Below are 17,404 nucleotides of genomic sequence, written 5' to 3'. Positions count from 1 at the left end.
AATCCCTTGGTTTGCCTCGTCAAAGCACATACAGGAAGCAACTACTATGAGTAGATGCTCCCACTTCTCCCCCCTCTTTCTTACTCTTCCTTCCTTTCTTTATCTCTCTCTTTCTCCCCTCCAAAAATCAATAAATAAAAAAATCTAAAAAAAAATAATAGATGGGTGTAGATGACACTCTAATAACTTTGGTGTAACATCTTAAATCAAAATTCTTAATTAAATGCATGCCCCTTTGCATATGTATGTTTTGAAACAAGTTAAGAGAATGAGTAACTATTGTAAAAAACAATTATTTTGTTCCTTTATCTTATTGGAGAAAATATTTACTTAAAAAAATTATCTGCCTCTATGCATTCTTCTGTAAACCAGGCAATTAAAAAGAATTAAAGGTAGTTATAAATCATATATCCTGTAATCCTTTGAGAAGATGAATATTATAACCTATTTTTATTCAAATATTTTAAAACTACATATAAGTGATTAATATTAACAAAGCACCCTGGCATACATCTTTATTTTTAAAGTACTCTCACAGTATAAAGGACTCTCACAGTATAAACTGTTACTTGTTTAAAAGTAAATACATTCAGTTCTCTCTAACCAATGTCTAAACTATCAGGTATTATTCAGTTTGAACTACTTCTACTAGAAACATACCTAAGAAAAATATTAACACTTACGTGCTGATTCGAAGGTCCCAAATTTCCACTCTGCTCTCATTTGCAGCTGCAAATATATAGGATGATTTCGGAGACCAGGCAACATCAAAAACAACATGAGTAGTTGGATAAAAACTCAAAAATGGTTTGGGATTCTCCTGTTGCCATATAATAACACCCCAATCTGCAGAACAACTTAAGAATACATCATGACAAAATGGATTCCATACTATTTTATACACTGGACCCTGAAATAAAAATAAATAAATTAGAGCACATAAGTGAATAGCATATAATATCTAATACTCTAAACTTCACCAACAAATTAAAAATGCTAAGATTTCTAGAAGATTTATCCAGCATGCCTTATTGTGTGGGTATTATTTTATCTGGGAGTAAAGTCATAAACTGAGTTTTTCTCTAAATCATGTCATGAAAAAACATATTGTTGATATAATAAATATTAATACATATTATACATATTTACTTAAAAATATAAGGAGTATTGAGAAAAGAATAAATGAGGAACAAAGATGGAACAAATATAAAAGATATGGAGAATAGATATATGCAAGAGATAATATTACTTTGGGATCAACATGTTATTATAAGTGAAATATTTCAGAAACAAATAAAAATTGTGACTTTCATAATGTGTAAAAGTATCAAGGATTGTGACTTTCATAATGTGCAAAAGTATCAAGGAAATCTGGAAGCCAAATAAAATGCCCCACACATTACTGGTAGTTTCCATGTAAGAAAGCACTAATTTCAGTTTGTATTTATAACTCCAAAGTTGTAAATTTTACTGCATGTTTGTGTATAATGATATTGTTTCAGAAATATTAAAAGAAATTTTCCATACTCACTATAATTAAACTAACCTTATGTCCTCTGTAGGTATCTAGGTATTGTTCATTGTATGAGCAAGAACATTTGTGAATATGACCTTCTTCAGTTCCAGCCAAATAGATATTTGTGTCCTACAACATAAAAACTCAAAATGCACTGGTGTTTGATACAGTAATAAATATGCTAAATAGAAAATGGCACCATTCAATATATATTAAAATCAATTCAAAAACCAAAAATAGAAATACTATCTTAAAGATAATTGTTGTCTTTTTTTCTCTATCATGATTTTACAATAATTAAACTACTATATTTCCCCATGTATAAGATGCATCTTAATTTTGGGAGCCAAAATTTTGAAAAAAGACAACAAGTGTGAAAAAGTGGAAAGTGCAAGTAAAAAAACTACAACCACTGTATAAGACGCACCCAGTTTTTAGACCCCAAATTTTTTGAAAAAGGGTGCATCTTATACATGGGGAAATACGGTACCTGAGCTTGGCATCCTATCTAGAAATTACCTGGACAAACCCTGGCTCAAAATAAAGAAGAAACTTTTTAACACTTAGAGCAGTCTGACAATGGAACTAGCAGTCTGGGGAAATAGTAAATATTTTTTCATTAGAACTAGTCAAGGAGAAGACAGATTACTTAATAATAACTATTTATGTATATAATGCTGAAGAAATGATTCTTACTGGGAATGAGAAATTAAACTAGATAATGTATCAGAAATGTATAGCTTTAATGTATATATTAAATGAGGGTTTTAAATGTATTTCCTATAGTGAAGTCGTAGTCAAAAAGTCTGAAAATAAGTGTTCTATGTCCTAACTATGTGGGGTCAGCATCACCTGAAAGCATTTTTCTTATTTATTATTTTTTCTTCTTCCTCTTTTCCAAGTGAGAGGAGAGGAGAGAGAGACAAACTTCTTCATGTGCCCCAACCGGAATCCACCCAGCAAACTCCTTCTAGGGCCAATGCTCTGCCTACCTGGGGCCATGCTTGCAATCAAGCTAATTTTAGCACCTGAGGCAGAGGCTCCTTGGAACCATCCTCAGTACCTGGGGCCGAAGTGCTAGAACCAATTGAACCATGGCTGTGGGAGGGGAAGAGAAAGTTAAGAGAAGGGGGAGGCGTGGAGAAGCAGATGGTCACTTCTCCTGGGTGCCCTGATCTGAATCATACCTAAGACATCCACATGCCAGGTTGACACTCTACCACTGAGTCAACTGGCCAGAGCTCCTGGGAGCTTTTCAGAGCTGCAGAATCTCAGGCCTTAGGCCAGAACTCCTGAATAAAAATCTGCATTTTCACAAGATTTCCAAGTAATTTATATGTACATTAAATTTTGAGACACACTGCTTTAGTGTATATCAGTACTTAAGAATACAACTACTAAATCATAGGATATATGCATTTTAAATTATACAAAAAGTACAATTATTTCCCCAAAGTAGTATTACTAATTTATATTCAGCAGTAAATATAAGTTCCCTTTGACCTACATTCTCTTCAACAGTTGGTTATATCAAAAATCTTAAATTTTGCCATCTATTAGGTATAAAATTATACCTAATTGTTTTGAGTGCCATTTACATGAATACTAACAATGTTGAGCACATTTTTATTTCTGTTCATATCTCTTGATTTTATATATATACCTCTTTTTATGACTTGTTTAAAAAGTTTTATCAACTTTGAGGTCATAGATATATTCTCCTATATTTCCTTCTAAAACTTTTTTGTGTATGATGGAGTAGGGATTTCATTTTATTTTTTATATGAATAATCATTATCCCAACACCTTTATAAGTAGGTCATCTTTCCCTAGAGGTTACTGTCTAAAGTTGGGTTCCTCAGTATACAAACTGCGACTCTGAAATTTCCATGTGAGAGATGTATTTGGGCATTCTCTCAGAAACCAGCTCTTTGAGGGAAATAGGAATAGGCAAAGATTTAAGTTGAATTATAGTGCAGTTGTAACAAAAGGCTCAGCACAACCTATAAGAAGTTCTATAGCTGAGACAGCTTTTTAGAATCCTGCTTCTAGACAAGGAAGCCAGACATATTACACCTCCCATACGTATACAAATAAACTAGTCAAGCAAGATAATAGACTCAAACCAAACCATATTAATAATCAAGCTAAATGTAAATGGTCTAAACATCACAATTAAAAGGCAGAGATTGTATGGTTGGATAAAAAAGCAAGACCCAGCTGTAAAAAATGTACTTTAAATATAAAGATACAAATAGGTTAAATGTAAAATAATGGAAAATGGTAAACCATTATATCACTAGTTAAAAGAAAGCTGTAGTAGCTACATTAATATTAGACTGAGTTGATTTCCAATAAAGAACATTATAAGTTATAAATAATATTATTTCATAATAAGAGAGTTGATTTATCAAGAGAACCTAATAATTCTAAACATTTATGTACCTAAAATAAAGCTTCAAAATATCTAAAGCAAAAAATGATAGAATTACAATAAAAAAAAAGAAAAATCTACAATTATGGTCAGAGATTTCAATACCTCTTTCTCAATAATTAATGGAAGCAATAGGTAAAAAATCATCTAGGATATGGTAAATTTGAACCATGCCATCAATCAACTTAACCTGACTGACATTGATAGAGCACTCCACCCAACGAAAGCAGAATATATATTTTTCTCAACTGCTCAGGGAACATTTACCAGTAAAGATTACATTTTGGGCTTTAAAACAAATCTCAAAAAATTAAAAAAGATTGAGTTTTTATAAAGTTTGTTTTCTGATAATGATGAAATTGAATAAAAAATCAACAACAGAAAGATCCTTGGAAGCCCACATATATTTTGAAACTAAGTAACATGTTTCTAAATAACCTGTTGATCAAAGAAGAAATCAAAGGAAAAATTAGGAAGTATTTTGAACAGAATGAAAATGAAAATATAGCATATCAGTTTGTGGGGTGCTACTAAAACAGTACTTAGGAACAAAGTTATAGCACAATTGCCTATCTTAGAAAATAAGAAAGGTAACAAATCAATTATCTCAGCTTCCAAATTAAGAAACTAGGAAAAGAAGAGCAAATAAAACCAAAGTAGAAGAAATGATACCATAAATATCAAAATATGAATTAATGATATAGAAAGCATAAAAAAAACAATGAAAATCAGAGAAATCAAAAGCTGATTCTTTGAGATCAATAAAATTGATACACTTCAGGTCAGGCTAATTAGAAAACAAAAGAGAAGATACAAATTACCTCTCTCGAGAAGAAATAGATACTATAGTAGCTTTATATCTATTAAAAATTTGAATTTTCAGTTAAAAGTTAAATATCTTTCCATAAGAAAACCCCAGGCCCAAATGATTTATTAATTCTATCAAACATGTAATGAAAACAACACTAATAGTATAAAAATTCTTGCCAAAAAGTAAAGAAGAGGGAATGCTTTTCAATTCATTCTGAGGCCAGGGTTACCTTGATACCAAAGGCAGACAAAGACATTACAAGAATAGAAAACTGTAGACCAATATCTTTTACAAAGATGTAAAAATTCTAAACAAAATTTTAACATATTAAATCCTACAGCATACTAAAAGAATAAACCATGATCAAGTGGAGTTTATTCCAGGAAATAACATTTAAAAAAATCAACCAACATAATTCACCACATTAATAAACTTCAAAAGAAAACTATATAATCAAATCAAGAGATGAAGAAAAAGCATTTGATATAAACACAACCATTTTTATTTTCATTTTATTTAGAGAATTAACTTTAACACCTTGACATTGATCAATAAGAGTACATAGGTTTCAGGTAAACATTTCTATAGCATTTGAACTGTTGATTACATTGTATATCCATCACCCAAAGTCAAATCATTTTTTATCACCTTATATTGTCCTGTTTTACACCCTTCCCCTTCCTGTTCTCCCTCCCCCATCATCATGCCCCACATCCCCTTCCCCCACATCTCTCTCTTTCCCCCTGGTAACCACTTCACTTGATCTATGTCCATGAGTCTCAGTTTTATAGCCCACCTATATATAAATTCATATAGTTCTTAGTTTTTTCTGATTTACTTATTTCACTCAATATAATGTTCTCAAGGTCCACCCATGTTGTTGTAAATGTCACTGTCATTATTTCTTATGGCTGAGTAGTATCCCATTGTATATATGTACCAAATCTTCTTTATCCAATCATCTATTGAGGGACACACACTTTGGTTGTTTCCATGTCTTGGCCACTGTGAATAATGCTGCGATGAACACGGGGGTGCATATGTCCTTACATACCAATGTTTTTGAGTTTTATGAGTAGATACCCAGTAGAGGGGTTGCTAGGTTATATGGTAATTCTATTCTTAATTTTTTGAGGAACCACCATATTTTCTTCCATAATGCCTGTACTAATTTGCATTCCCACCAGCAGTGAATGAAGGGAGTTTTTTCTCCCCAGCCTTTCCAACACTTATTATACAGTACCTGTCTTGTTAATAACAGCCAATCTAACAGGTGTGAGGTGGTATCTCATTGTAGTTCTGATTTGCATTTCATAAATAGCTAGTGAAGATGAGCATCTTTTCATATATCTGTTGGTCATTTGTATGTCCTCTTGGGAGAAGTGTTTGTTCAGGTCCTCTCCCCATCTTTTAATTGGACTGTTTGCTTGTTTCTTGCTGAGCTTTGTGAGTTCTTTATATATTTTGGATATTAACCCCTTATCAGAGCTGTTGCTTGCAAATATCCTCTCCCATTTAGTTGGCTGCTTATTTGTTTTGTTCTCAGTTTCTTTTGCTATGTAAAAGCTTTGTAGTTTGATATCATCCCATTCATTTACTTTTGACTGGTAATACTTCCTGTTGCTTTTCAGTTAAATTCATAAATTGTTCTCTATGGCCAAGGTCCATGAGTTTAGTGCCTACTATTTCTTCTACGTAATTTATTGTTTCAGATCTTGTATTTTGGTCTTTGATCCATTTTGAATTAATTTTCATGCAAGTGGACAAAATATAATCAAGTTTCATTCTTTTGCATGTGGTTTCCAATTTTCCCAGCACCATTTATTGAAGAGGTTTTCTTTTCTCCATTGTGTGTTTTTGCCTCCTTTTTTGAAGATGATCTGTCCATATACATTTTATTTCTGGGCTCTCGATTCTGTTCCATTGGTCTATATGTCTATTTTTCTGCCAATACCATGTTGTTTTGATTATCGTGACTCTATAGCAGTAGTAGTCAACCTGGTCCCTACCACCCACTAGTGGGCGTTCCAGCTTTCATGATGGGCGGTAGTGGAGCAACCAAAGTATAAATGAAAAGATAGATTTAACTATAGTAAGTTGTTTTATAAAGACTTATTCTGCCAAACTTAGCAAAAATCCAACATAAAGTACTTGGTAAGTAATTATTATTATTATATGCTTTAACTTGCTGTAACTCTGCTTCATAAATTTTATAAAATAAAGTTACTTCCCTACTTTATAAATCACCATTACTGTGGAACCAGTGGGCGGTTAGAAAATTTTACTACTAACAGAGATACAAAAGTGGGCGGTAGGTATAAAAAGGTTGACTACCCCTACTCTATAGTATAATTTGAAGCCAGATAGTGTGATACCTCCAGTTTCATTCTTTTTCTTCAGGATTTCTTTGGCTATTCGGGGGGTTTTATGGTTCCATGCAAACCTGGTAAATTTTTTGTTCTATCTTTTAAAAAAATAAAAACATGGCATTGGGAGCATTGGCCCAGTGTGTGGATGTCCCAGGTTCAATTCCTGGCCAGGACACACAAGAAGTGCCCATCTGCTTCTCCACCCTTAACCCTCTCCTTTCTCTCTCTTCCCCTCCCACAGCCAAGGCTCCATTGGAGCAAAGTTGCCCTAAGCACTGAGGATGGCTCCATGGCCTCCGCCTCAGATGTTAGAATGGTTCTGGTTGTAATGGAACAGTGCCCTTAACGGGCAAGCAATGCCCCAGATGGGCAGAGCATCACCCCCTAGTGGCTTTGCCAGGTAGATCCCAGATGGGCACATGCAGGCGTCTGTCTCTCTGCCTCCCTGCTACTATCTTCAGACACACACACACACACACACACACACACACACACACACACAGAGGCAAAAAAAATGGCATTGAAATTTTGATGAGGATTGCATTAAATTTGTGTATTGCTTTGGGTAATATGGCCATTTTAACTATGTTGATTCTTCCAATCCATGAACTTCAATTATTTTTCCATTTCATTGTGTCTTTTTCAATTTCTTTCAATAATGTTTTGTAGTTTTCAGTATATAGGCCCTTCACAGCCTTTGTTAAGTTTATTCCTACGTATTTTTGTTGTTATTTTTGCAATTGTAAAAGGAATTTTTTTTTTTAGTTTATTTTCTGATGTCTCATCCTTGGCATATAGAAAATCAGTGGGCTTTTGTATATTGATTTTGTATTCTGTGACTTTACTGTATTGATTTATTGTTTCTAATAATTTCTGGTTGAGTCTTTGGAGTTTTCTATATACAGGACCATGTCATCTGCAAAAAAAATGATACCTTTACTTCTTCTTTCCTGATATGGATGCCTTTTATTTCTGTCTCTTTCCAGATTGCTCTGGCTAAAACTTTCAGAACTATATTAAATAAGAGTGGAGAGAGTGGACAGCCTTGTCTTGTTCTTGGTTTTAGAAAAAAGTCATTCATTTTTCATCATTTAGTATGATATTAGCTGATGATTTATCATATATGACCTTTATTATGTTGAGGTACTTTCCTTCTATTCCAATTTTATTGAGTATTTTATACATAAAGGGATACTGTATCTTATTGAATGCTTTTTCTGCATCTATTGATAGGATCAAAATTTTTGTATTTGTTTTGTTGATGCAGTGTATTACATTGATCCTTGTTCTCCTGGAATGAAATCCACTTGATTATGATGTATTATTTTTTAAGCGTTGTTGTATTTGATTTGCTAGAATTTTGTTTAGAATTTTTGCATCTATATTCATTAGAGATATTAGACTGTAGTTTTCTATTTTTGTGTTGTTCTTGCCAGCTTTTGGTATAAGGTTTATGCTGGCCTCATAAAATGTTTTGGGAAGTATTGCTTCTTCTCTTATTTTTTGGAAGACTTTGAGAAGAATAGAAATCAAACCTTTGTTTTGTTTTTTCAGTTTTAATTTATTTTCATCACGTTTTCTTCATGATCCAGATATTTTAAAATGCAAAGAAAATTAACTTTCCATGATATGTCAGGGGCTGGCACTAAAAAAATTTCAGACTGCAAATGAGTTATACAGATGAAATATCAAATGGATATCCAGTTATCAAAATGAAAGCACTCAACATATTAAAAGTTCACAATTATTTGTTTAGAGCACATAAAAAATTTGGCTTGCTAACCAACTGTTGTGATTTTAAAGAATTATTGCAGAAATTTGAAGAAAATAGGTTAGTTAACTTATAAAGATTAGAGCTTGAAACAAGTATTAAAAAGAAATTTGTGCCTTCATTAGAATGATTTAGGCTTTACATATATGAATTTTGATAACCAAATTATTAATTTTTTTTAAATATGAAAGGACACTACAGATCTGCAATACTGGTCCAACAGTCTTGTCTTTACTTTTCCTTTAAAGCAACAAACAGAATGTGAGTAATCAGAAAGCACAAGCAGGCATCAGTTAATCCAAGATCCTAGCTTCTTAGTTTCAAATGCACTTGCAAAGAAAATCACCTGGCAGCATGGGGAATGGCAACAATTCATAATAAGTGGAATCCCATGAGCATGTGTGCATGATAAGTCTCATGAGGCTATTTTTTTAATTTATCCTTTACTTGGTCACTTTTTTGTACTCAAATACTAGTTTTTCTTTGACTTTTTTCTTCAAAGTATAAAAGTATGAAATATAAACAAGCTCTTGTATTGTACACTTGTAAGTGTACAATTCAAGCATTATAGAGCTATCTACATACCAATAAATCCCATTAAATCTTGAATAATTCAATAATATACAAAATATCAGGACACAGAAAGAACTAAAACCCACTTCTTTTTGTTACACATAATATTCAAATATTCAATTTAAAGAAAAACACTTAATTTTGGCTCTCCTCTACATTTGCATGTTGATATATTTATTAAAATATTCCTGTATAATTAATTATGTTTGGTCTTTTTATTTCAAGTCAGGTTTAAAACCTGAAAACCAGCCATCCAGACAAAACAAGTAATCAGAAAGATTATTTCTTTCCCACCTCCCTAACCCCAATAACTATGAAGTCAATTTTATGACATGACTCCAAACACTGGATTGTGACGACAAATGCTAGGTCCAATTTCTTCATAATCCTTTTTGGTGTGGCATACTTGGTAGAACTCGGGCGTGGAAGCTAGCATTGATCCTCCAAACCAAACTGCGTATCGCTGCATATGGTGTGTAATGACTTGTACATCAATAGGTTTTGGCTTCAATCTACCATCACTCAATTCCTCCCTTAATTTCAGCCTGGCATCTACAGTTCTTTTCAAATCTCTTTGCAAGCGATGTCCAAAGTCCCTGAACATGGTTGACCCTCCAGAGAGGACAATATTCTTGTAGAGAGGACGTCTAACATCAATAGGACAATTCTGAATTACTTCATCTACAACTTCTGAGATAGGTTGAGTAAAGTCTGGATTAGCAAACTCTGGATGAAAGAACATTTCAGGTCCCAAGAATCTCTCATAACCAACATCAATGGAAAATTCTTTCTTTGAGATAGCATTGATTCCAGTATACTGTTTAATCCACTTTGACCCATCTGTATCATACTTGTTAAATTCTTTTACTAAATCTGGGCAGACATAACTATAGCGCTCCTTTACTGCCTTAGCAGTTTCCAGGGATTGCTCTGGAGGGATTCCTACTTCTTGATCTCTCAGCAATTGCTGAATGAAATATGTTATATCTCGTCCTGCGATGGGAATGTGCTTGATACAGCTGCCAATCACATACCCTTCAGCCACAGGAATGACATGAGTGACACCGTCTCCACTGTCTATTACCGTACCGGTCAATGTCCGTTCTCCTACTTGTCTTGAGGTCCAGGATGCAGCTAAGGCAAGAACAGCCTGCACAGCAATGTACAAGCCGGGAACACTGAAAGACTCAAACATTATTTCAGCAGTATATTCCCTGTTTTCTGGAGTATTCAGAGGAGGTTCCGTCAAAAGAAAATAATGATCTTCAGGTTCTGCCCTTAAATATTTAAAGATCACTAGTTCCATAAACCTTTCCATCAAATCCCAATCTTCAAGAATACCATGACGGATTGGCCACTTTGTTGCATATGTAGGTTTTTCTATTGCTTCATCACCAATGAAGAAGTCTAGGTCATCAACACCTTTCATCACGCTCCTTTGAGCTTGATCGCCTACTTTTATTGACTCCTTAATAGCAATACAGGAAGGAATGATAAACTGTGGTTCTGTATTTCCAGCATATCCTAGTTTTGTATACCCCATGCCACAGTCCACCACACAGGCCAGCAGCCGTCCTGCCATCTTCCTCCTCGCCTGCTGCTGCCGCTGCCGCTGCCGCTGTCTGCTCCGTACTGCTCATGGCCAGGGATTGGCTGCAGGAGAGAGGAGCTATCTGACCATCCATAGCCAGGCAGCCCTCTCTGTCCGTGGGGGAGCTGGGAAGCCGAAGCAGTAGCGAAAAAGCGGCAAGCTCGGTCAGCGGCTACCACTTCCGCAACCTGGGCGGGCAGGCTGTCCCCGCCCTGCCCCACCGCGGCCTCCTTCCCCTCCTTCTCCCCTCCTCCTCACTCCTGCCCCCACCCTACAACTTCTTCCCCTCACGCTGCCTTTCCCGGGAAAGCCAAAACCAAACCTTTGAATGTTTAGTAGAATTGACTAGTGTAGCCATCTGGTCCTGTACTTTTGTTTTGGGGGAGGTTTTTGATAGTTGTTTCTATTTCCTCCCTGCTTATAGGTCTGTTTAGGTATTCCACTTTTTTTTGTGACTCAGTCTAGGAAGATTGTATAGTTCTAGAAATTTATTCATTTCCTCTAGGTTGTTGAATTTTAGGGTATATAATTTTTCATAATATTCTACTATGAACCTTTGTATATCTATAATATCTGTGGTAATTTCTCCTCTTTCATTTAGGATTTTGTTTATATGAGTCCTTCCTCTTTTTTCCTTAGTGAGTCTAGTGAGTGGTTTGTTAATTTTACTAATCTTCTCAAAGAACTAGTTCTTTGTTCTATTAATTTTTTCTATATTTTTTTGTTCTCTATTTCATTTTGTTCTTCTCTAAATTTTACAATTTCCTTTCTTCTGCTGACTTTGGGTTGCCTTTGTTCTTCTTTTTCTAGTTCCTTAAGGTGTGATGTTAGGTTGTTAGGTTGTTTACTTGGGATCACTCTTGTTTCTTTTTTAAGACTTGGGAAAATTACCTTTTATTTTGACAGAGACAAAGAGAGACAGACAGAGGGACAGAAAAGATGATGACAGACAGACCAAAAGGGAGAGAGATGAGAAGCATCAATTCCTCATTGAGGCACCCCAGTTTATCATTTGACAGCTTTCTCATATGTGCTCTGATGGGGGGGGGGGACACCAGACCAAGTGACCCCTTGCTCAAACCAACGACCCTGGACTCTAGCTGGTGAGCCTTGCTCAAACCAGATGAGCTCATACTCAAGCTGGTGACCTCGGGGTTTCAAACCTGGGTCCTCCACATCCTAGTCCAATGCCCCATCCACTGTACCACACTGCCTGATCAGGTTCTCTTGTTTCTTGATAAAAGCCTGTAGTGATATAAATTTCCCTCTTATTACTGTTTTTGCTGCATCTCAGAAATTTTGATATGTCATGTCATTTTCATGTGTGTGTGTGTGTGTGTGTGTGTGTATGTGTGTGTGTGTGTATATATATATATATATATATATATATATATATATATATATATATCTTCTGAACTCTGCTTTTATTTCTTCTTGGCCCAGTCATTTTTTAGAAGTATATTGTTAAATTTCCACATTTCTTGGGTTTCTTAATTCCCTTTTTACAGTTGTATTCTAATTTCAAAGCTTTATGATCAGAAAATATGCTTGGTATAATTTTAATCTTCCTGAATTTGTTGATGTTAATTTTGTGGCCCAATATATGGTCTATCCTTGAGAATGTTCCATGTACACTGGTGAAGAATGTATAATCTGATGTTTTGGTATGAAATGTCCTATAAAATGTCCATTTGGTCCAGAATGTCATTTAAGGCCATTATTTCTTTATTGATTTTCTGTTTGGATGATATATCTAAAGCCGTCAATGGTGTGTTGAAATCTTTATGTATGATTGTGTTTTTGTCTGCTTCTATTTTTAGATCAGTTAGTAGATGTCTTATATATTTTGGTGCTCCCTGGTTTGGTACATATATATTAAAAAATGTTATGTCTTCTTGATACAATTCCCCTTTATCATATTGAAATGTCCATCTTTGTCTCTACTTTTGTTGTCTTGAAGTCAGCATTGTCAGATATGAGTATGGCTATACCTGCTTTACTTTGTATATTATTTGCTTGGAGAATCATTTTCTAACCTTTCATTTTGAATCTACTTTTGTCCTTGCAGCTTAGATGTGTCTCTTGAAGGCAGCATATAGTTAGGTTTTGCCTTTTGATCCAATCTGCAATTCTGTGCCTCTTTATTGGTGAGTTCAGTCCATTTATATTTAGGGTAATTATTAACACTTGAGGATTCCCTATAGCCATTTTATGTTTGGTTTTCTGGTAGCTCTGTGTCTTCTCTAGTTCTTCTCTTTTTTGTTTCTGTCAGTTGTTTTTGTTTGGTGGTATTTCATACTTCTTTCTCCTGTTTCTTCTTTTTTAAGCTGTGTGTTTCAATAGTGGCTTTTTTTTGTGGGTGGTTACCAATAGGTAATTAAGAGAAAAATGTTCATATGTACAAGAGTCCTTTGTCTTATGAGTGCCTCTGCACTCCATCCTCCTTTGCTACTGCAGATCTTTATCCTCTCCCCTTTTATGTTATTGTCGTCACAGATTATCCTTGTTTTTATTGTGACCTTTTATTGGAGCTTTTACTTGTAGTTTTGATTTGTTTTGTTCTTTGTATGTGATCAAATAACCCCCTTATTTCCTGCAGTGGAGGTTTTCTGGTGATAAAATTCCCTCAGCTTCTGTATGTCTGTAAAAGTTTTTATTTTTTCCTTCATATTTGAAGGATAACTTTGATGGATATAGTATTCTTGGCTGGTAAATCCTCTCTTTCGGTACTTTGAATGTTTGGGTTCACTCTCTTCTGGCTTGTAGAGTTTCTGCTGAGAAGTCTGATAATAACCTAATGGGTTTTTCTTTATATATTATGTTCTTTTCCCTAGCTGCCTTAATGATTCTTTTTTTGTCATTGATCTTTGCCAATTGTATTATGATGTGTCTTGGAGTAGGGTTTTTTTGGTTATAGTAACTCAATGTTCTGTTTGCTTCTTTGATTCAAGGTTCTGACTCTTTCCATAGGCTTGGATAATTCTCATCAGTGATTTAATAGGCTCTTCATTTCCTTCTCCCTCTCTCCTTCTTCTAATATACCTATTATTCTTATATTGCCCTTTCTGATGGAGTCAGACAATTCTTTCAGAACTCTCTCAGTTTTTTTTTTTTAATTTGTGAATCTCTTTCTGCTTCTCTCTGTAGCATCTCTAGTTGCCTGTCTTTGGTGTCACTGAGTCTTTCCTCTCTCTGGCTTGTTCTATTAGCTGAACTTGCTACCTCAGTCTTCAAGTCATATTTTAAGTTCTTTATCTCTGTTTTTAAAGTTTCAGTCTCCTTGATGAGGTATTTGTTTTGTTCATTAATTTTTCTGAGCTTATTAAGTTGCCTATTGGTGTCTTCTCACATCTCACTGAGTCTTTCAAGAACTTCAATTTTGAATTTTCTGTCATTTAACTCCAAGGTTTTCATGTGATTCAGATTTTTTTCTGGAGATTTTTCATTTTCTTTTTGAACTACATCTCTGTCTTGTGTAGCCATAGTATTTGACTTCTTCTTCTTTAATGCAATTGAGAGTAGTATTGTTAAGAACCCTAACAACAACAACAACAAAAAGAAAACTAGGCCCTGGCCAGTTGGCTCAGTGGTAGAGCATCAGCCCAGCATGTGGATGTGCCAGGTTCAATTCCCGGTCAGGGCACATAGGAGAAGGGCCCATCTGCTTCTCCATCCCTCCCTCTTCACTTGTTTCTCTCTCTTCTGCCCTCCTGCAGCCATTGTTCAATTAGAATGAGTTAGCCCTGGGAGCTGAAGATGGTTCCATTACTTACATTTCAGGTAGTAAAAAATGGAGCAAGGGCATGACCCCCTAGTAGGCTTGCCAGGTGGATCCTGGTCAGGGTGCATGCCAAAGTCTGTCTTTCTGCTTCCCTTCCTCTCTCTAAATTTAAAAAAAAGAAAACTAAGAAAATTAAAAATTAAAAATAAATACAATAAAAACTAGAATTTTTAAAAAAAAATATATAATAGGACAGAAAATTTACTGAAAGAAGATCAAAAGCAAACAAAAAAAATTTTAAAACACCCAAAAATATAAGAATAAAAATTTAAAAACTGAAATTAAAAAAGAAAAAAAAATAAGAATAATAAAAAGGGACAAGGGGGGAATAAAGAAAAAATAAATTTTGGTTTTTGAGTGGTTTCTTCCAGTAAGTATCACTATAATACAGCTTTTAGCTCTGTGAAGTTCCTGGGCTGTCATCTACTGAGATGTTGCTGTCCCAATGATGTAGGCAGGCCTGCAGTCACATTGGTGGGTGGGGTTTGTTGTGATGGCTTTAGAGCTTCAGCTTTACAGCTTCAACTTTCCTGCTTTACAGCTCTAGCAATAGTGATGTCAGGCTTCTAGACACTCCTCACATCTCAACAGACCTGGGCACCAGATGTGGAGCACTTCTGTTCTTCAGGGGAGAGAGTGGCTCTGGAGAGCTAGCTGTGGGGTTTGTCTCTGCTACTCTCCATACCATGAGTTGAGGGAGGCAGGACCAGGGAGGCTGTGGGCCCACACTTTAGCTTTCTCTATCTCTGCTGAGTGCAGGCTTTAGTCCATTTGATGCATGAATCTTTTAGGCATGCCTGCAAGCCCAGCTGGGATTCCTTTGCTGCATTATATTTGTTCAATTTGTTGAAATTGCAAGGGGAGAAATAAGGATTATCTCTCATGCTGCCATTACTCGAATGTCATCTCTTGAAAGAATCCCAACACCTATTCTTAATAAAAATAACCCTCAAGAAATAGTAATGTAATGGGCCCTCTTCAACTTGATTAATTATATCTACAAAAAGTTTCAGATTACATTATACTTAATCATCCCTAATTCTTAAGATCAGAAACAAGACAGGATGTCTGTTTTCACCACTTCTATTCATCCTTGTGCTATAGATTTTAACCAATGTAATTAGGCAATAACTACAAATAAAAGGTATTCTGATGGAAAAGAAGACATTAAACTCTTTACTTACAGACACTACCATGGTTATCTTGAATTCCTTCCACCAAGTATATATTTAGGACACCATATTAAGGCTTCTCAACCCAACCCTATTAACATTTTTGGCTAGCTAATTCTTTGTTTTGGTGGTGGTAGACAGCGATGGTGCTGGCACTATGCATTAGAGGATGTTGAGCAGCTTCCCTGGACTCTGTTTATTAGATGGCAATAGCACTCCTCCCCATGTCCCCCCTGCTACAGCTGCAGGAGATATGTCATAATAATTAAGATATTGTGAAATGTCCCCTGGTGAGACACCCACCACGCTTCCCACATTCAGAATCACTTTTCTAGAGTTAAGGTAAAAAGCAGATTATAGGAATTTGAGAATGAAGGCAGCTAGAATACAACAAAAGTGTAATAAAAGTAAATCATAATAAAGGCCTGAACTACATTAGAAAGTAGTAAGGTTGGGCTGGAAGAAGTGATGCAGTAAGACAAATACATTTGGATGATAGGATAGAATAGAGTAGGAGTTTAAGTTTTGGTTTGCATAATTAGGGAGATGACAGCCTCACTAATGAGATGTCCATAGTGCATACCAGAAAACATACAGGATATGTTTTCTTAAAAGGATGTTATAATGGCTGGATTTTCTGACTCCAAAGAATTTTCAGATAAAAAAAATTTGAAAAAGTAGAACTTCATTAACTGTGCTTTTATTTGACACTGGTCTTGATAAGCATGAACTTATGTGGTCTTCCTGATCCCCAGAATCATAAGGGTTACCACTCATATTGAGAATCTAGAGGACAATAGACTATATTTGGTGTCTAGCAGTGTGATAGAGCAGCAGAGCACACAAGAAAGGCAAGGAGGGGCACTCAAGTTAAACATAAAGAAGATCCTAACACAGTTCCTCAGAAATATAAACCTTTCCTCTGGAAAGTAGATAAAGCCATAGTATAATCAACTGGAAGGTGCCATTCTACCATAGGTGGGCAGCTATGTTTGTTATTTTTTACTTACAAGTCACTATATTAATTAACATGCTAACCTTTTGTCTTCCTTTATATTCTAATACATTTCAATTATTGGGAGTTATTATATGCAATAGGAAATAATAGCTTGAAATAATTTACCTTGGGATTGAAAGCAAAACACATTCCAGGAGCCTGTCGAGATATCAAAGCTTCACCTTTCTTTTCCTTTTCCCCTCCTTTTTTGTGGCTTCCAGCAGGAGTTCGCTTCAAACGCATTAAATCTTTATTTAAAGAAAAAAATATATACCTTATTTACTACATGAAAAAGTATTGTAGATGTAATACATGTCCCTTCTGCGAATGATTTCCAGCATCTTTTGCATGTAATTAGATTAAAATTGTCAAACACAAGAACTAAAGGC

General features: G+C 35.0%; 1 protein-coding gene and 1 pseudogene across 1 annotated transcript in view; both read right to left on the bottom strand.

The window, feature by feature from the left end:
- DNAI4 (dynein axonemal intermediate chain 4) overlaps positions 1-17,404 on the bottom strand; it is a 164,237-nt gene that overhangs the window by 16,714 nt on the left and 130,119 nt on the right. Inside the window, 3 exon segments of the mRNA XM_066268924.1 lie at positions 684-910; positions 1,547-1,645; positions 17,142-17,263. Of these exon segments, the coding sequence (XP_066125021.1) occupies positions 684-910; positions 1,547-1,645; positions 17,142-17,263 (448 nt within the window).
- Positions 9,404-11,068, bottom strand: LOC136329025 (actin-related protein 3 pseudogene; annotated as a pseudogene).

This window comes from Saccopteryx bilineata, chromosome 3 (assembly GCF_036850765.1).
Source record: "Saccopteryx bilineata isolate mSacBil1 chromosome 3, mSacBil1_pri_phased_curated, whole genome shotgun sequence".
NCBI lineage: Eukaryota > Metazoa > Chordata > Mammalia > Chiroptera > Emballonuridae > Saccopteryx > Saccopteryx bilineata.
The sequence above is the reverse complement of the archived record's forward strand: the minus strand, read 5'-3'. Positions and strand labels throughout refer to the sequence as shown.